At 42.3% G+C, this 21,770-nt stretch overlaps 1 protein-coding gene across 3 annotated transcripts in view; it reads left to right on the forward strand.

Annotated features, from left to right (window-relative positions):
* Positions 1–21,770, forward strand: part of mtmr10 (myotubularin related protein 10) — an 86,772-nt gene that overhangs the window by 34,580 nt on the left and 30,422 nt on the right. For all 3 annotated transcript variants that reach the window (XM_034190250.1, XM_034190267.1, XM_034190260.1), the window contains 3 exons: positions 12,579–12,718; positions 15,852–15,924; positions 17,699–17,841. In XM_034190250.1, coding sequence (XP_034046141.1) covers positions 12,579–12,718; positions 15,852–15,924; positions 17,699–17,841 — 356 coding nt within the window. The remainder of the gene's footprint in view (positions 1–12,578; positions 12,719–15,851; positions 15,925–17,698; positions 17,842–21,770) is intronic.

Here is a 21,770-nt window from a genome sequence, read left to right on the forward strand (position 1 = left end):
TTTGGAAGTGATCTGCTCGTTCCAGCCTGTTGATGGCCGCTCGGGGCGCGGTGCGCCCTCCACTGCCGTGGGCCGTTTTTAATCCAGTTTTAATGGTCCTTAATCCATGTGATACCGATAGAATCTTCACCGAAATCCATCTGAATCTTTCGAATGGTTTCCAACTGGCTGTCTCTAACAGTTTCTGAAAAAAGTTTCATGGAGCAAAGCGGCAGCCTCTAAGCCATTTCCCTGACAATAAAAATACGACGAGGGGGGTGGACCAGTGCTCACTCAAAGCCTGCCCACAGGCGAATGATGCAACCGACAGGCGTGAAAAAACTCACGCATGCGCACGAAGGTTCAAGCTTGTCTGATGCAAGCGCACATGATTCAAATCCATATAGTTTTTGAAAAAAATAAAAAGGTCGGATAGTTTTCTCACAGACCTCGTACGTTAACCTGTAACTTAACTAAGCATGACAGATGGTGCAAACTATTCCTTTTTAAAATGCTATTAACTCAACCAATAATTTGGATAATTTTTTACCAAAATTGGAGCAGCTTTAACTTTTGACCCCTGTAGAAACTGAAACTGACATTTGTCACCATTTTTGCATAACTCCATGGAATTCAGTCATAGATAGTCCAACCTATACCTTTTTTGGAATCATTATGATCAGATAAATAATGTGGTATAGTTTTCAACATGATTGGATCATTTTAATGCAAAGAATCCAAGTCATTTAAGATACAAACTTCTCTCAGTGGCCACAGAGCTCTGCGGCTGCGGAGACCATGCAGCGCTGCTGAATTCTATCCTTCCGGGCTGCTGGAGCGCTCTGCATCAAAACAGCGAGCGTAGTCTCTGGACCTGTTGCCAGATTTTGGCTGCAACTCCTCACAGCAGACAGTGGGGCGGTGTGAGTGGCCCGCTGCAGCACTTACCGAGACCGCAGACTTGGTAAAAGCGCATCAGAGGCAGTGAGAGCAATCGTGGTGATGCCGACCGGCCCACCTGATGAGGACGCAGAACGCAATGCAGTGTTTAAAAAAAAAAAACGCATGCAAAATTGCACAAAAAAAAATCTGCAAAACTGAGAGGCCGCAAAAGGTGAACCGCGATATAACGAGGGACCATTGTATAGGATTCAAAAAGTGTCAATTACAGAAATATAAGGAAATATGCCACGGAACAAACAGTGATTTTTGAAGGTCGCTGGCACCCTGTATGAGCAATCACACTCACTTTTTCTATCTACCCTTTGAGAATTGAGAACCAATATGTCAAAGTTGGCCATTTTTCCTATATTTTGATATAATACAATCTGAGGCCATTTTGACATCAAATTTTGACCTGACCAAAATGCAAGCAAAATTTTGCCTGATGGAAAAACTAACTTTGCCATTCCTAATCAATCTACTTGAAGGGTATATGGTCAAAATGTCATCAGAATCGGAGTCTGTCATCCAGCCACCCCTGCATGATTTTCTCTGAGACAGCTCATTAAGTGAAATGTTTGCAGTGCAGTTTGTAAATAAAACAAAGCTAATTATATTGGTAGCAGTTACAGTCAAAAAGTAAGGAACAACTTATGAATAAAACATGTTTTCAAAATCATCATAAAACTGTAACGGTATCATTAAGTATTTGTATCGGTACTCTGTATCGACGAGTACCCAAATGTATGTACTTGTACTTAATCTGGTAAAAAGTGGTATAGGTGCATCCCTACTTTGCGCTCGAATGACGTGTTGTGCTTTCGTGTACCTCGTGTTCGCACTGTAACAGGAAGGAAAGCTTTTACTTTTTCTGCTCCTTCGGATTTGAATGTCCTCCAGTCTGAATTGAAACTGCCTGGATTGATTTCTTTGAACATTTTCTGGCCTATTTTAAGAGACCACGAATGGAATTCTTTTGCACAGTGCCTGGGTTTTTTTTAATTTTTATTTTAAACTGTTGTAACTTATATATTATTAGTATGACCAAGCTGATTGTTTTAACTGTAAATTGCTTATTTTATTTGTTTTTAATGATCTCTTGATGATGTTAACTTGTTTATCATGACATGTGCTGCTGCCTTTCTTGGCCCGGTCGTCCTTGTCAAAGAGGTTTCGATCTCAGTGGGCTTTTTCTCTGGTTATATATAAGATTCTGGCCAGACTAAAGCAGACGGAAACACGACCTGAAGTACGACTCCCTCGACTCACTGAAAAAGTCCTGTCAGGAGAGAAACCATTGACCTCATATATGTCACTGCCACAGTAATCCTTGATATTCTTGATCTTATACCCAAATGTGTATAAGATCAAGAATATACCCCCCCCCCCCCCCCCAAAAAAGGGAGAGCCCCAAACAAAGAAGATGCTTGGAGGCCCACATCCAGAAAGTCTGGAAGGATGTTAGCCAACAAACAGAGGTAGAGAAGGGCATCATGAGACACAAGTCCTGGATGGATAAGAAGTACAACAAGATGACCATAACTAAGGCCCTGGAAATTGTCAAACAAACACTCACAGCTCTGGCTCTTTGGCTGAAGAGATGGCCCAGAGAAACAAAGGCCAAGAAAATAAATGGCCTGATCTCCAAAGACCCATCCAGGGTGTACTCCCAGCTGAAAGGAGAAAACCTTAATATAAGAACAGACCCACCCAAAACTGAGACTGAGCAATACTGGAAGAAAATCTGGGAGAAAGAGGCATCACATCTGCACCAGTTTTGAAATCAGGGTGAAATTTTCGAGCTGTTCATGAATTATGACATTCCTGATTGACCAAATCGGCGTCATTACATGGTCACATCTGGGTGTTTGTAGTCTTAGCAGCCTGAATCATGTTCAGACTTCTTTAAACTGGTAGTCCTAGTGAGTACAGCTTGAAACTTGGAAACTCAGTGCCAAGTGGCTGGTGGACCAAAGAGCACACCACAGCATCCTCCCAGAACAAGAACCAATCAACATCACAAAGGCAGACACCCAACAAGTTTCTGGGATCAACAGCTGGATAGCACCAGGGCCTGATATGATCCACACCTACTGGTTGAAGAAGCTAACTGCTCCATGTGCGCATGGCAGTACAAATGGGTAGGTTACTAACGGCAGGTACTCACCCAGACTGGCTAACACAGGGCAGGACAGTCCTGATCGTGAAGTACCCCCACAAGGCATGACACCCTCAAACTATCGGCCATTTACCCGCCTCTCCGCAACGTGGAAGCTCCTATCACACATCATTGCAACCAAGTTGAGTAAGCACATGAGCACAGCTCATAAGAGCATTGGAAACTATGCCAGAGGGTTGAAGCACCAGTTACTGGCTGACCAAGCAGTACAGTGGGACTCTGAAAACCATGCAGACCTACCTGAGCACAGCTTGGATTGACTACAGGAAGACCTATGACTCAATGCCTCACACATGGATATTGGAGTTCTTGGCGCTATGCAAGGCTAACAGTGTACTGATAACCTTTATCAGGAACTCGATGGGAGTGTGGAATACTTCACTGAAGGCCAAGTCCAAGGCAATCGCACAAGTCACCAAGTGCGGAATATACCTAAGTGATGCACTGTCCCCAAAATACTTTGAGTATTTTGCTACACAGACTAAGACAGATTTGGGCCTTCAGAGAATTATTGTATCAGTATTGCACAAACATAAAATCTTCCTATAATGGCCTACACATTTGAAAGATATTTACATCTCCAGACTGTTGTATGTGTTCCAGTAATCCTCTAAAATCAGGGAAGATATAGCTTTGTGTACAGCATTAATTGTAGAACTGTTGAAACAAACATTAATGTATGAATATGAATGACAATTAACGCACCCAGTACTACAAAAAACTGAGGTCTTAATACAAATTGTTGAGTATAAATCCTAACATCAGTAGGTGTGCTTGTTGGCATTCTTCACAGCTGAAATCTTTTTTTTCACCTAGTCATCATTTGGAAAGTGATAAAATGCTGTATCCTTTCTGTATGAATGATTTGAAGATCAGTCAGGAACATTAGCTCAGCAACATGCTGGAAGTTACTCCATGCTCCTTGACATGTGAAGTCTGTGCAGCTCCTCTGTAAACCACTAATTCTTTGTTTTTTTTCAGCAACATTTTGGGTCAGTATTAAGTTTCCTTTGTTAATGTGCGTTTACACATAAGCAAGACGCGTTACGAATGCCATTTTTCTGTTTTTCTGACACATTCCTGACATTCTTAATGTGACTTAACGCATCTGAATAGGTTTCTTAATAGTGCGTGTTGGTGCGTGATATTCTTGATATTCGTGTAGCATGTTTTTGCCTGTCAAAAAATCTTCCACGAATGTCACACACCACCCTCATTTCGTCTCACGTCGTGGAGGTCGCAACTGAGCGTGTTAATCCGTCTTGATGAGTAGTGATCCTTAATAGAACGCGACAACGTTCGCAGTGGTTCCTGTGATGGTTCTTGGAGCCCAAACTGTCACGCGTTATTACAAAGTGACACGGAAACTGTCAAGTTTTGACACGACTTGTAACGCGACGTCACTTTTCACTGTGCGCCACGACGAATCAGTTTTCTGTCACGTGCGCACAATTAAACTCTGCTCCAAGTGTCGTTCCACAGTTCTTGCTGAAGCTCCTCAGGACGCTCCTGCAGGTGTTCACCTGCTGTTGTAACCGATGAGCGGGATAACGAGTCTGAGCCAGAGGAGCGAGAGGAGACTGACGTGCAGCCAGACATCTCTGCACCTCCTCCAGTCCGGTGGAGGAAGAAGCGTGCACACAGTTAAACCCTGCTGCTTCGCATTCAGTTTGATTGCTGACACCAAGTTGGCTAAAAGACTAATTTCAGTGCTCTTCAGCGCGCTCCTGCAGGTGTTCCACCTGCTGCATGTGCCTGTTGTTTGGGAAAATGCGCGAGACAAGACCCGCATGAAGCCACACATCTGGCTCTGTCCTCCTCCGCTCTTCGCCACTCCATGGCACAGAGCCCAACTACGCATGCAGTCACAAAGTTCAGAAAAACTGGAGCGATCTGAATTCGGTTGGATGAATATGGGTGTGTGTGTGTGGAGACAATTCACCTCATTCACAGCGTGACAGAAATTAACGATGCTCTGTTACGCGCAATAGCGCAAAACGACGTGGAACACTATTCTTGACCGTGCGTAATGCTTATTGATAATTCTCCAGCAAAACGTGTTATTAATCGTAACGTATGGTAACATGTTGCAGCAGTTCCTGAGGACACCTGACACCTCTGCCCCGAATAATCACATTCGTGATCAGCGGCCAAGAATGTGTACTTCGTGGCATTCGTGACTTGTCGTTATGTGTAAATGCAGCATTAATGCACGTGGCTCTTTCCTGACAAAAAATTTAAAAGTGCCAAACATAAGCATGTAAACTCTAACATTAACATATAGCAACCATAAAAACTAACAAAAAACCCAAAACAAATGCTTTCATTTCATGCAAAAAATGTAATTAATAAAACTATACATGACTCTTTTTTTTTAATAAATCAGGCAGTCTTTCATTGAACTGGTCAAACAAGCTTTTCAGCTTGGGTATAAGCTTGTCATTCTGTCTCAGCCTAACCTAATAAAAGTAGTTCTAGGCCATGTGTAGGTACTGACCAATTATGGTACACAGTTTTATTTCCAACTTTCAGCTTTCCTTAAATTTCATAAGCTCTACCTTCTAATTAAGACTAAGGTCCAGGACACTTTCATCAGAACTGTATTTGCATGTGGTAAAAGTGCGAGAGTTGTAGAGACATTCACTTGAGGGTAGGGACATTCATGTCTCTGGGTCCTTAGCCTTTGAGATCGAGAGACGAATGGGAAGAGCTTATGGAGTCATGAGGTTGCTTGACAGAGGTGTTTGGTGATGCCAATGTCTTTGTAGGAAAATGAAAGTCCAAGTCTTTAGAGCCACGGTCCTTCCGTTTTACTGTACGATTGTGACACTTGGATGCTAACCAGTGACCTAAGGCTATGATTGGATGTCTTTGGTACCAGATGTTTATGGAGATCTTGCTGGAAAGCTTTTGTATCAAACAAGCTGTTACTTAGGGAGATTAAGAAGCAGAGTGTCACTTGCATTATGACGGAGCGTCACCGTTGACATTTTGGACATGTGGCATGTTTCTCTATGCGTTATCCAGCACATGGGTGCCTTAGTGTCGAAGACCCCAGTGGCTTGGCTGGAGAAGGCCAAGGAAACACCCATGCTTCACCTGGCTGTGGCAGATAGATGGTTATTTTAGAGATGTGGCAGTGGGCCAATTATTTGCCTGGGTGGTTGCCGTCCAGGACCCAAAGCTGTTCCATGGTGTTGTGGATGCGGCAAAGCATGGCACCTGCGTTTGCTCCCAGAATTGACATGTCCTTAAACTAACATTAGGTCATAATTTTACTTTAAAGTAACAACTTCAGGATCACTTTGATCATGGTACACTGACTTGGCACTTGAGTCACTGTATAACACTTGGCTAAGCTTGACATCAGAAATTGTTTTCTTGTTACCACACTCTGGGAGTAACTGTTTGTTCCTTCCTTCAGGTGACAGCATGTATTATGAAGGGCATGAAGGATAACACTTTAGATCCCTGAAGTGGCTCTCACTGCGGTATTGTATCACTTCCTGTTCCGGAGCACTGCGATGTTTTTCTGTATCTGTTAGCTGTTTAATCTGCGCAGTTAGATTGATCTAGTTATCTAGATTACGATTTGTTTCCCAGTGTAATCTTTACGTGCCTTAACTAAAGCACTCCTTCTGCTGAATCACCTCTAAATTATTTACACATTATTCACTTTGCGTGTTTTTAGGAATCCGCTAGCTTAGCGTAGCTACTAGCTCTTAGCCGATTTAGCATGGCGGCTTCTCCTGTCTCTCCCGCACTTTTCTGCTCTGGGTGTGAAATGTTTAGTTATTCCTCGGCCTCCTTTAGCAGTAATGGTACTTGTAATAAGTGTAGCTTATTCGTAGCTTTGGAGGCCAGGCTGGGCGAATTGGAGACTCGGCTCCGCACCGTGGAAAATTCTACAGCTAGCCAGGCCCCTGTAGTCGGTGCGGACCAAGGTAGCTTAGCCGCCGTTAGTTACCCCCTGGCAGATCCCGAGCAGCCGGGAAAGCAGGCCGACTGGGTGACTGTGAGGAGGAAGCGTAGTTCTAAACAGAAGCCCTGTGTACACCGCCAACCCGTTCACATTTCTAACCGTTTTTCCCCACTCGGCGACACACCCGCTGAGGATCAAACTCTGGTTATTGGCGACTCTGTTTTGAGAAATGTGAAGTTAGCGACACCAGCAACCATAGTCAATTGTCTTCCGGGGGCCAGAGCAGGCGACATTGAAGGAAATTTGAAACTGCTGGCTAAGGCTAAGCGTAAATTTGGTAAGATTGTAATTCACGTCGGCAGTAATGACACCCGGTTACGCCAATCGGAGGTCACTAAAATTAACATTAAATCGGTGTGTAACTTTGCAAAAACAATGTCGGACTCTGTAGTTTTCTCTGGGCCCCTCCCCAATCAGACCGGGAGTGACATGTTTAGCCACATGTTCTCCTTGAATTGCTGGCTGTCTGAGTGGTGTCCAAAAAATGAGGTGGGCTTCGTAGATAATTGGCAAAGCTTCTGGGGAAAACCTGGTCTTGTTAGGAGAGACGGCATCCATCCCACTTTGGATGGAGTAGCTCTCATTTTTAGAAATCTGGCCAATTTTCTTAAATCCTCCAAACCGTGACTATCCAGGGTTGGGACCAGGAAGCAGAGTTGTAGTCTTACACACTTCTCTGCAGCTTCTCTCCCCCTGCCATCCCCTCATTACCCCATCCCCGTAGAGACGGTGCCTGCTCCCAGACTACCAATAACCAGCAAAAATCTATTTAAGCATAAAAATTCAAAAAGAAAAAATAATATAGCACCTTTAACTGCACCACAGACTAAAACAGTTAAATGTGGTCTATTAAACATTAGGTCTCTCTCTTCTAAGTCCCTGTTGGTAAATGATATAATAATTGATCAACATATTGATTTATTCTGCCTTACAGAAACCTGGTTACAGCAGGATGAATATGTTAGTTTAAATGAGTCAACACCCCTGAGTCACACTAACTGTCAGAATGCTCGTAGCACGGGCCGAGGCGGAGGATTAGCAGCAATCTTCCATTCCAGCTTATTAATTAATCAAAAACCCAGACAGAGCTTTAATTCATTTGAAAGCTTGACTCTTAGTCTTGTCCATCCAAATTGGAAGTCCCAAAAACCAGTTTTATTTGTTATTATCTATCGTCCACCTGGTCGTTACTGTGAGTTTCTCTGTGATTTTTCAGACCTTTTGTCTGACTTAGTGCTTAGCTCAGATAAGATAATTATAGTGGGCGATTTTAACATCCACACAGATGCTGAGAATGACAGCCTCAACACTGCATTTAATCTATTATTAGACTCTATTGGCTTTGCTCAAAAAGTAAATGAGTCCACCCACCACTTTAATCATATCTTAGATCTTGTTCTGACTTATGGTATGGAAATAGAAGACTTAACAGTATTCCCTGAAAACTCCCTTCTGTCTGATCATTTCTTAATAACATTTACATTTACTCTGATGGACTACCCAGCAGTGGGGAATAAGTTTCATTACACTAGAAGTCTTTCAGAAAGCGCTGTAACTAGGTTTAAGGATATGATTCCTTCTTTATGTTCTCTAATGCCATATACCAACACAGTGCAGAGTAGCTACCTAAACTCTGTAAGTGAGAGAGAGTATCTCGTCAATAGTTTTACATCCTCATTGAAGACAACTTTGGATGCTGTAGCTCCTCTGAAAAAGAGAGCTTTAAATCAGAAGTGCCTGACTCCGTGGTATAACTCACAAACTCGTAGCTTAAAGCAGATAACCCGTAAGTTGGAGAGGAAATGGCGTCTCACTAATTTAGAAGATCTTCACTTAGCCTGGAAAAAGAGTCTGTTGCTCTATAAAAAAGCCCTCCGTAAAGCTAGGACATCTTTCTACTCATCACTAATTGAAGAAAATAATAACAACCCCAGGTTTCTTTTCAGCACTGTAGCCAGGCTGACAAAGAGTCAGAGCTCTATTGAGTTGAGTATTCCATTAACTTTAACTAGTAATGACTTCATGACTTTCTTTGCTAACAAAATTTTAACTATTAGAGAAAAAATTACTCATAACCATCCCAAAGACGTATCGTTATCTTTGGCTGCTTTCAGTGATGCCGGTATTTGGTTAGACTCATTCTCTCCGATTGTTCTGTCTGAGTTATTTTCATTAGTTACTTCATCCAAACCATCAACATGTTTATTAGACCCCATTCCTACCAGGCTGCTCAAGGAAGCCCTACCATTATTTAATGCTTCGATCTTAAATATGATCAATCTATCTTTGTTAGTTGGCTATGTACCACAGGCTTTTAAGGTGGCAGTAATTAAACCATTACTTAAAAAGCCATCACTTGACCCAGCTATCTTAGCTAATTATAGGCCAATCTCCAACCTTCCTTTTCTCTCAAAAATTCTTGAAAGGGTAGTTGTAAAACAGCTAACTGATCATCTGCAGAGGAATGGTCTATTTGAAGAGTTTCAGTCAGGTTTTAGAATTCATCATAGTACAGAAACAGCATTAGTGAAGGTTACAAATGATCTTCTTATGGCCTCGGACAGTGGACTCATCTCTGTGCTTGTTCTGTTAGACCTCAGTGCTGCTTTTGATACTGTTGACCATAAAATTTTATTACAGAGATTAGAGCATGCCATAGGTATTAAAGGCACTGCGCTGCGGTGGTTTGAATCATATTTGTCTAATAGATTACAATTTGTTCATGTACATGGGGAATCTTCTTCACAGACTAGGGTTAATTATGGAGTTCCACAAGGTTCTGTGCTAGGACCAATTTTATTCACTTTATACATGCTTCCCTTAGGTAGTATTATTAGACGGTATTGCTTAAATTTTCATTTTTACGCAGATGATACCCAGCTTTATCTATCCATGAAGCCAGAGGACACACACCAATTAGCTAAACTGCAGGATTGTCTTACAGACATAAAGACATGGATGACCTCTAATTTCCTGCTTTTAAACTCAGATAAAACTGAAGTTATTGTACTTGGCCCCACAAATCTTAGAAACATGGTGTCTAACCAGATCCTTACTCTGGATGGCATTGCCCTGGCCTCTAGTAATACTGTGAGAAATCTTGGAGTCATTTTTGATCAGGATATGTCATTCAAAGCGCATATTAAACAAATATGTAGGACTGCTTTTTTGCATTTACGCAATATCTCTAAAATCAGAAAGGTCTTGTCTCAGAGTGATGCTGAAAAACTAATTCATGCATTTATTTCCTCTAGGCTGGACTATTGTAATTCATTATTATCAGGTTGTCCTAAAAGTTCCCTAAAAAGCCTTCAGTTAATTCAAAATCAATCAATCAATCAATCAATTTTTTTATATAGTGCCAAATCACAACAAACAGTTGCCCCAAGGCGCTTTATATTGCAAGGCAAGGCCATACAATAATTATGTAAAACCCCAACGGTCAAAACGACCCCCTGTGAGCAAGCACTTGGCTACAGTGGGAAGGAAAAACTCCCTTTTAACAGGAAGAAACCTCCAGCAGAACCAGGCTCAGGGAGGGGCAGTCTTCTGCTGGGACTGGTTGGGGCTGAGGGAGAGAACCAAGAAAAAGACATGCTGTGGAGGGGAGCAGAGATCGATCACTAATGATTAAATGCAGAGTGGTGCATACAGAGCAAAAAGAGAAAGAAACAGTGCATCATGGGAACCCCCCAGCAGTCTACGTCTATAGCAGCATAACTAAGGGATGGTTCAGGGTCACCTGATCCAGCCCTAACTATAAGCTTTAGCAAAAAGGAAAGTTTTAAGCCTAATCTTAAAAGTAGAGAGGGTGTCTGTCTCCCTGATCTGAATTGGGAGCTGGTTCCACAGGAGAGGAGCCTGAAAGCTGAAGGCTCTGCCTCCCATTCTAGCTAGAGTACTGACGGGGACTAGAAGGAGAGAGCATATCTCACCCATATTGGCCTCTCTTCATTGGCTTCCTGTTAATTCTAGAATAGAATTTAAAATTCTTCTTCTTACTTATAAGGTTTTGAATAATCAGGTCCCATCTTATCTTAGGGACCTCGTAGTACCATATCACCCCAATAGAGCGCTTCGCTCTCAGACTGCAGGCTTACTTGTAGTTCCTAGGGTTTGTAAGAGTAGAATGGGAGGCAGAGCCTTCAGCTTTCAGGCTCCTCTCCTGTGGAACCAGCTCCCAATTCAGATCAAGGAGACAGACACCCTCTCTACTTTTAAGATTAGGCTTAAAACTTTCCTTTTTGCTAAAGCTTATAGTTAGGGCTGGATCGGGTGACCCTGAACCATCCCTTAGTTATGCTGCTATAGACGTAGACTGCTGGGGGGTTCCCATGATGCACTGTTTCTTTCTCTTTTTGCTCTGTATGCACCACTCTGCATTTAATCATTAGTGATTGATCTCTGCTCCCCTCCACAGTATGTCTTTTTCGTGGTTCTCTCCCTCAGCCCCAACCAGTCCCAGCAGAAGACTGCCCCTCCCTGAGCCTGGTTCTGCTGGAGGTTTCTTCCTGTTAAAAGGGAGTTTTTCCTTCCCACTGTAGCCAAGTGCTTGCTCACAGGGGGTCGTTTTGACCGTTGGGGTTTTACATAATTATTGTATGGCCTTGCCTTACAATATAAAGCGCCTTGGGGCAACTGTTTGTTGTGATTTGGCGCTATATAAAAAAAAATTGATTGATTGATTGATCCCTATTTACAGATTGAAGAAGCCACAGCAGAGCACCAGTGGCCTTGTCTTTGGAGAGTTTTAGTTGGTGTGGTGCTTTGGGGTTGTTCACTGCATGGTGGTGCCCATATCCAAAGTTGATGTGACTCATACTGCTGGGACCTTGAAAGTCCATTTTGTCATCAAGGATGGCCATCTTCCATTGCTATAGTGGGAGCGTAGAAATCTTTACATTATGATGGCAGCATTCTGCAAGGTCTGTGGACCTAAAAATGCCCAGCTCATGGTGGACAGATATACCTGTTTTTTGGACTAGTTAGCCCGGTAGTCTTTCTCCCAAGGGGGTGACAGTTGTTGTGGCAGAGATGGTATCAGATATCGCCCCTGTCATGTTATGAGGTTCAGGCTTGGGCATTCTTTCGGTGTTCTGTCTGCTGTTTCAATGTACACTCTGACTGTGGTGAGTGATAACTTGTTGAGGTTGACTTTTTGCTTGCAGTTTATATGTTAAACTCTTCGATTGACAGCTGATGGTCTACATTACAAGCACGTCTTGATTGTCGTATCAACTCTAGTGTGGTACGGGATAAATTTACAAAAACTACACTTTAAGCAATTTTCTTAGATTCTTAAAATCATTCTACTCCAAAGTATGTTCGCAAATAGGCTTTGCTGTCTGTATCCCTTTTAAAACTTGTAAGACATGTTAGATGCATGTTCTGCTTTGTGGACATTGCGTCTACATATAAAGCTTTTTAGCATGATGTCAGAAAGCAGAAGTGGCTCCAAGAGTGACTCAAGCTTTTTCCTCTGTTTGTTTTCACTAGGGGAGATAGTTGTTAATGAGGTTAACTTTGTGAGGAAATGCATCAGTGCCGAAAGTAATCAAGATGACCTTTGGGGGAAGTTGATATGCACCAACTTTAAGGTCTCCTTCATCTCTCATGATGCACCATCACCAAAACAGGTATTGTGTCGATTTTGAGTCATGCTTTTGAAGAAAGGTTTGAACTGGGATTGTTCTGCACTGAAACCAAGCGCACTAAAGCCCCATCACACCAGACCCACTTCGAGTTGCGTAGTGTGGCGTCATGACGACGCCACGTGGAAGCAACCCAGTGCCGAGACGATGTAGCTCAATGCCACAACAGCGCGAGGGATGCAAAGGACGAAGCAAATTGGATGCCAAAAATTAAACATGTTTAAATTTTTTTGTATCCTGTGCTTGACGTAGAAATTAAGTGGTTCCAGCGCAAGTCAGGGCAACGCGACGGTACTCAATGTGACTGGAAGCCACAACGTTACCCAACGCCAATTTATGATTCCTGCTGTGTTCCATTGTTCCCGCAGTATAAATCACGCAGGATTGTTTTTATATCGTGTACACAATGCAGTAAAACTACACGCTCAAAAAGATCACAAAAAAGAAACTGCTCAGCCTGACTGCTGCTGCAGCTACTCACTTTTCTCTCACAACTGTGTTTAAATAAAGTCCATAAAAGTCCTGCTCACAGACTAATTGCCAGAGACAGGACATGTCCACATTCAGTAAAAAGTCTGGACATCTCCAGTCCACTCACAGACAATTCGTTTGAGTGCGCACATGTGAACAATTAAAAGAAAGAAAGAAAAAAAAAAAGTCTGGCTGCTGCAGTTCCTCGCTCTCCTCTCAAACTCTTCAACATTCTGTTAAATAAAGGACAAAAAAGGACAAATGTCCTGCTCACAGAATGATTGCCAGAGACAGGACATGTCCACATCAAGTATACAGTAGTGTTCAGAATAATAGTAGTGCTATGTGACTAAAAAGATTAATCCAGGTTTTGAGTATATTTCTTATTGTTACATGGGAAACAAGGTACCAGAAGATTCAGTAGATTCTTACAAATCCAACAAGACCAAGCATTCATGATATGCACACTCTTAAGGGGAGGTGATGGTCTAGTGGTTAAGGTGTTGGGCTTGAGTCCAGAAGATCATGGGTTCAAATCCCCGCCTGACTGGAAAATCACTAAGGGCCCTTGGGCAAGGCCTTTAATCCCCTAGTTGCTCACGGTGTGTAGTGAGCGCCTTGTATGGCAGCACCATGACATCGGGGTGAATTTTGCAAACAAATTAGCTTTACACAGGCTTTTTCTAACTGTCAGAGCACTTACAGGTAACTCCAGACTGTCTTTGATCATCCTGGAGCTGACCAATGGGTGAGCCTTTGCCATTCTGGTTATTCTTCTAGCCATTTTAATGGTTGTTTTCCGTTTTCTTCCACGTGTCTGTTTTTTTTTTTTTTTTGTCTATTTTAAAGCATTGGAGATCATTGTAGATGAACAGCCTATAATTTTTTGCACCTGCGTATAAATTTTCCCCTCTCCAATCAACTTTTTAATCAAACTACGCTGTTCTTCTGAACAATGTCTTGAACGTCCCATTTTCCTCAGGCTTTCAAAGAGAAAAGCATGTTCAACAGGTGCTGGCTTCATCCTTAAATAGGGGACACCTGATTCACACCTGTTTGTTCCACAAAATTGACGAACTCACTGACTGAATGCCACACTACTATTATTGTGAACACCCCCTTTTCTACTTTTTTACTAATAGCCCAATTTCATAGCCTTAAGAGTGTGCGTATCATGAATGCTTGGTCTTCTTGGATTTGTGAGAATCTACTGAATCTACTGGTACCTTGTTTCCTATGTAACAGTAAGAAATATACTCAAAACCTGGATTAATCTTTTTAGTCACATAGCACTACTATTATTCTGAACACTACTGTAACTCCAGACATCTCCACATTTACAAACGGACAGTTTATTCGCGGGCGCGCATCTCGCGGTCAAAGGAAGAAAGATAAACTATAACACAACCCAGAGCGCAGCCCTGCTCAAGAACACATATACACTACAAGAGAAATCAGAGTGCACAGTCTGGCTACAGCCAAAACTGTGCACTCTGATTCCTCTGTGCAGATATCCTGCAGGCTGCATCCTCACCTCGTCTCTGCCCCCTGCTGCGCACACCTGACACAGACATTCCTGCATTGTCATAATGCCACAGTAAGCAACTCAAAGTGGGCCCGGTGTGAAAGAGGCTTAACCACTTGGCCACCACCCCCTTAAGTAGTCAATAAACACATCAGACTGTCATCTGTCATTCCCTTTTAAGGCCTGTGTGCGCTTGAATCTGGCACTTTATTGTAGATGATTAACTTAGAAGTGAGAGGTGTTGTAGCGAGGAAAGTGATCTGCTCACAGAGTGACTAATCCCAGGAGTAGCAAGCCATCCTACCTGCTTGAGCTGCAGTATTTGAGTGCCTCATTCCTGCAGCAAGTCCCATTCATTCATCTTCAACCAGCAAATTTGCTTCATGTCCCACCAGGGGCAGACAAGCCCCTCACCCACACTGCACTTGGACACTCCCGTGGCTTGCCCTGTCAGACCTAGGAAGGAAGAAAACCAGTATAAAGATATATGGTCCCAGTCAACACATTTCACATTCCCATGGGAAAGTGTGTCCAATTGTTTGACTAGTACTCTAGTACAAACTGGAGTTATTTAAGTTTGTATTTTTTCCATTATGTTTTACTTTCATTTAGCTTCTATTGTTTCAATTCAGCTTCATTGTAGTTTGAGTGAAAATGATGAGCAAGAATGTGCATACCTGTGTGTAACAGTGTATTTGCTGTTAAAACAACATGGGAGCTGGTCTTGAAAATGACAGCTGAGTTGGTTGGCAACTATTAATGACACATTCGGCACAGTGCAGAGTAAGATGAGGCTCACGTTTGTTTTATTGCCTCTTAGCTACAGTTTATTTCCTTCTGCTTAATCATCAAAATTTTAGTCCTATTGGCACACTTTTGAAGAGCTGTATTTCTACATCCATGTTTGTATGTGTAATGCATCTTGTGAGGAGAAAACAAATTTTCGCTAACACACCCATAATGATGCAACAGAAGTGAGAGAAAGGATAAGTGTTGTATAATGTCAATTCTTGCTCTGTGTCAGGAGTCCAGGTTTTGATTGCACAATTTCAGCAATTCAGTTAGTGTGTAAATACCGTTGTCTACTGTGCTTGATTATTGGTTGTTTTGCCTTTTCTACAGAGGTCACAGTTGTGCCACCTTTTACTTGGAGAACACGACATCCCATTGACGTGTTTGGAGCAAGTAGTAACAGGTAAGTTGACCTCAAGCTTTTGCGGTCAAACACGCCATTTCATTACATTTTTGTTGTGGTAGGCATGCACATGGTGGTATATATACTTCTGCATTTGTGTTGCTAGATTTTACCTCGGGTGATATTAGTTGAGGGGGAAAATGAAAAATTGTGTGTGAGAGATGCTTGTAGACATCTTTGGGTTTGGGGTCACTGGGCTCCTTAAGGGCATATTTTACATGTTGTGCATTTAACATAATATTCACATTTGTACATCAGTTTAATCTAGCACAGTCTGCTGTAGCTATAAATACCTCAGTGTCCAACCCATGTCTAAGTAAAGAGGTGGATCGTAAGCAGGACCTTGCAGGACCTGTTTGGGACAAACTTGCCTCTGTCACCAGAGTTGCCAAACAAAGCTGACAGGCAAATGTTGGCTCAGTTGTTATTGCTTATTAAAGTATTTTTTGTGGACTTGGCAGTGTTTTTCTTGATTGCTGACTTGGGTGGGATATTAAAAATTATGACCACATTATTGTCTCTCTGTGGTTAGTGTGGAGTGGAGCTAATGCAAGCTAAAGTTACAATACCTGTTAACATGCCAACGTCGCCAAAATAAATTACATGAAAATTTCACTTGGCGGAAACACTGAAGCACAGAGTTCTGAAATGATCTGTTAGGACAGATAACTGCACAAAAAGCTATGTTATTAGATATTTGTAATAAAATGCTCAGAAAGGAGCTGCTCAGACATGCTTATATTAGCAGTTACCATCACATTATATGATGCTAGCAATCTGAAAGATACTGTCCTTTTCCAGACACATTATTAAATCTAACTTGAATCACTGCTTTAAGGCACTTTGGTCATTAGCCACAGTATGAAATAGACTTAACACTTCTGAATAAATAAAAATAAAGCTTGGTTGTTGTTGTCGTCGTGCTCCTCTCTGTGTTTGTTGGGGGATTGCAAACCAGCTTTCGAGGCGCATACCGCCACCTACTGTATTGGCATCCTAACCCAGTTATTGTAGTACAATGTTACACAAGTATTAAAGACAATAGCTGGTCAACAGTTTGTCATATTGAAGATGATCTTTACTGGTGGGATCACCTGGCAGCGATGATCCTTGTTCTACTGTGTACAGTATGTTATTACTGTTAATTACTGATGTCACAAGAGCAGTTTTAGTTTAATCCAGCTGGTGCTAAGGTCAAATAACTTTTAATAAATTACAGTTGCTCATGTTACCATTAATCTTTACAAGATGACTCCTAAGGAGCAATAAGTAAGTTAATCGATTTCTGGAATCATCCGTGTTGAGAGGCATTCAGCTTGGTGTATGTAAACAGACGGGCCACTGAAAAACCTGTCATTGTGAAGAAAAACTGAAATCTATCTTCTAGCTATTTGGTTTTTAAATAACATAATTTCACATTCTAACTGACTTGACACACACCGTGTGGTAAAATAGAACTTTCTGAGAAAATTTAGCTTAAAAGTTTGTTGGCAAAATATGTTTAAGTTTATGGCCACAGTGATGTTCTCCAAATGAATGGGAGCAGTCAGCATGATTTTCTAGTAGTATGTGGTTTTAGACACTGTTTCAAAACCATATACGAAGTATGCATTTCTATGCACTACCTAAATTTTAAAAATGTATTTAAACATTTTTTTTTTTTTGTTTTTCTGAGCATTCTTGTTAATGTCTGTTCTGTGCTGTGACTATGGCTTAAAATCGAGTGTTCTGGATATTTGAGTTTTCTGTTAATTTATCACATGTTCCTTTATAGTGAACGATACGAAGGGGAAAAAGAAAGTGCTTGGGTCGAACCAGAAGCTGAAATTCAACCCCACTGAACTCATCCTGTACTGCAAAGACTTGCGAATTATAAGGTTTTGCTTTGATGAGGCTGGGCCTGAGAGTGCCAAAAAGGTGAGTGGTTTTCTTACGTGGTTTGCAATTAAGACCTGAAATGAGTGAGAAACAAAATGAATGCCACCATCTGTAGGACATGAGGTGTCACTGAATGATTTGAGTATGAACATGTTAATCATTTGACATAGTTCCTAGATGTCAATTTAATTGAACATGTGTTGGAGATTTTTGGACTAAGATCTTTGACAGCACTTCACCACAATCATCACATGCCATATGGGGCAATATCTTTTGGAAGAATAGAGTTACATGCCTTCAGTAAAAGTTTCAGAGGATTGTGGGGCCCCAACACCTTACTAAAGCCTGGGTCCCACCGAATAATGAAGGATGAATAATGAGCCATGCAGGGGATTTCTTCAACTATCGAGGGAGTTTTGTGGCTCTTAGAGACATTATCTTCAGTTAACAAGGCTCCTCTCTGAGCGTGGCACTAATTTCAAGATGTTCAAAATTTAGCAACAACAGCGTGGGGCAGTTTGTGTACGAGTTACTACGATGACTTAGAGGCATGTGCGTAGTGCTTTCGAGGCTGCTAAAAGTCCACTATCCGTGCGCCTGGCAGCTACGCAGGACCTGAGAGGCTATTTTTGGAACAGCTGCCCTCTTGCACACACAGTTCCACCTGCTCTGTGCGCTGGATGCTGCAGATAAAATAATTATTTTGTAGTGGATTAATAATTTTCTGCCAAACCTTGGATGCTGAAAACACCTCTAATCGCTTCTGGAATCACAGAGGACTGGTTCATCTGGACGCTTTTTTCCCTCTCTTTCCTGCTCCATGTGGAATGTATTTTGAACAGCTTAAGGTAACTATTTTTAATGTTTTTATAGCTTGATAAAACAGTTCCTAGCTGTTAAGGTATGTCTATGGTTGATTTAATATCTTGTTAATGGATCACATGTGCTCCGCTATGTGTGCACACTGCGCACTGACGCAGTGACTCATCACGTTCCAAAGGAGCATTTAGGCAGAACGCCAGCTCACGAAAGAGTGATTTTTTTTTTTTTTTTTTTTTTTTTTTTTTTTTTTTTTTTTTTTTTTTTTTTTTGTTCTCCCCCCCAGTCAGTAATGGACGAACACAAAGTTAAAATTTGGATGACTGCGTGAAAGTGGATGTGTGTTTAAAGCCGCGGAAGAAATAACTCCAGTGAAGCCACTAAAATCAGCACAGAGCTGTGCAGCCACATAGGAGAGCATGCAAAAGACCGATTTTGAAGACATAACACAAAGTTAAGTTATATCACGGTGACTTGTGATTTGCGGAAGAAATAAATTTTTTTTTTTAAAGTGATTCACAGGTGTATGTAATTAAAGTGGCCACCTCATTCTGTATGCAGAACGGCACAGCGCGCAAAAGAGCGGTTTTGCAGAAATAAACGGACGAACACAAAGTTAAAAGTGGGATCATGGTGTGAAAATGACTGTGTTTAAAGACAGGGGAAAAAAATAAAGCCAGCAAGCCACGAATGGAAAGAAAGCCAGTGAGAAGGAGCACAGAGGCGGCTGTCCAGGAATGGAGAACAGCAGCGTGCGCGGAAAAGAGCAATGTTGCAGAAATAAACGGACGAACACAAAGTCAAAAGTGGGATCACGATGTGTGTGTTTAAAACTGCAGAAGAAATGAACCCCGCAAGCCGCGGAGCCAGCAAGGAGCACAGAGGTGGCTGTCCAGGAACCCTTGGTTTGGTTCTAGCTGGTCTGGTGCATTACAGGTGGACAGCAACCCGGCGCACAGTGTGCAACCGTGGGACTGTCTATTTTTGGACTGCATTTAAAAAATGTGACATCTTTAAATGCTGCTGTGAATTGAAAACCCACACTTTAAAGGGACCAGGTGTGGGAGGGCTGGAGGTTTGGACCAAACCGATGCCTAAACGTGCGCCAACATGGCGTTATCATGGTGCTACATGGCTGATGCCAGCCATTCGAGGCTCTTCTGACAGGTGGTCGTGGCTCACTAGAGGCTGCTACGTGGCACATGCGGGGTACAGAGAGGCACATAGAGGCACCTTCATAGTGGATATGTGATAGATGAAAACGTGGGTAATTCTTCGAATAATCGCTGACACACCCATGCATGGCTCATTATTCATGGTTTATTATTCGGTGGGACCCAGGCTTAAGGCACTTCATATTGGCTTTTATCTTTTCTCACTTCCTGTTCCGGAGCACAGCGGTGTTTTTCTGTATCTGTTAGCTGTTTAATCTGCGCAGTTAGATTGATCTAGTTATCTAGATTACGATTTGTTTCCCAGTGTAATCTTTACGTGCCTTAACTAAAGCACTCCTTCTGCTGAATCACCTCTAAATTATTTACACATTATTCACTTTGCGTGTTTTTAGGAATCCGCTAGGTTAGCGTAGCTACTAGCTCTTAGCCGATTTAGCATGGCGGCTTCTCCTGTCTCTCCCGCACTTTTCTGCTCTGGGTGTGAAATGTTTAGTTATTCCTCGGCCTCCTTTAGCAGTAACGGTACTTGTAATAAGTGTAGCTTATTCGTAGCTTTGGAGGCCAGGCTGGGCGAATTGGAGACTCGGCTCCGCACCGTGGAAAATTCTACAGCTAGCCAGGCCCCTGTAGTCGGTGCGGACCAAGGTAGCTTAGCCGCCGTTACTTTCCCTCTGGCAGATCCCGATCAGCCGGGAAAGCAGGCCGACTGGGTGACTGTGAGGAGGAAGCGTAGCCCTAAACAGAAGCCCCGTGTACACCGCCAACCCGTTCACATCTCTAACCGTTTTTCCCCACTCGACGACACATCCGCCGAGGATCAAACTTTGGTTATTGGCGACTCTGTTTTGAGAAATGTGAAGTTAGCGACACCAGCAACCATAGTCAGTTGTCTTCCGGGGGCCAGAGCAGGCGACATTGAAGGAAATTTGAAACTGCTGGCTAAGGCTAAGCGTAAATTTGGTAAGATTGTAATTCACGTCGGCAGTAATGACACCCGGTTACGCCAATCGGAGGTCACTAAAATTAACATTAAATCGGTGTGTAACTTTGCAAAAACAATGTCGGACTCTGTAGTTTTCTCTGGGCCCCTCCCCAATCAGACCGGGAGTGACATGTTTAGCCGCATGTTCTCCTTGAATTGCTGGCTGTCTGAGTGGTGTCCAAAAAATGAGGTGGGCTTCATAGATAATTGGCAAAGCTTCTGGGGAAAACCTGGTCTTGTTAGGAGAGACGGCATCCATCCCACTTTGGATGGAGCAGCTCTCATTTCTAGAAATCTGGCCAATTTTCTTAAATCCTCCAAACCGTGACTATCCAGGGTTGGGACCAGGAAGCAGAGTTGTAGTCTTACACACCTCTCTGCAGCTTCTCTCCCCCTGCCATCCCCTCATTACCCCATCCCCGTAGAGACGGTGCCTGCTCCCAGACCACCAATAACCAGCAAAAATCTATTTAAGCATAAAAATTCAAAAAGAAAAAATAATATAGCACCTTCAACTGCACCACAGACTAAAACAGTTAAATGTGGTCTATTAAACATTAGGTCTCTCTCTTCTAAGTCCCTGTTGGTAAATGATATAATAATTGATCAACATATTGATTTATTCTGCCTTACAGAAACCTGGTTACAGCAGGATGAATATGTTAGTTTAAATGAGTCAACACCCCCGAGTCACACTAACTGTCAGAATGCTCGTAGCACGGGCCGAGGCGGAGGATTAGCAGCAATCTTCCATTCCAGCTTATTAATTAATCAAAAACCCAGACAGAGCTTTAATTCATTTGAAAGCTTGTCTCTTAGTCTTGTCCATCCAAATTGGAAGTCCCATAAACCAGTTTTATTTGTTATTATCTATCGTCTACCTGGTCGTTACTGTGAGTTTCTCTGTGAATTTTCAGACCTTTTGTCTGACTTAGTGCTTAGCTCAGATAAGATAATTATAGTGGGCAATTTTAACATCCACACAGATGCTG

The sequence above is a fragment of the Thalassophryne amazonica genome, chromosome 2, assembly GCF_902500255.1.
Source record: "Thalassophryne amazonica chromosome 2, fThaAma1.1, whole genome shotgun sequence".
Taxonomy (NCBI): domain Eukaryota; kingdom Metazoa; phylum Chordata; class Actinopteri; order Batrachoidiformes; family Batrachoididae; genus Thalassophryne; species Thalassophryne amazonica.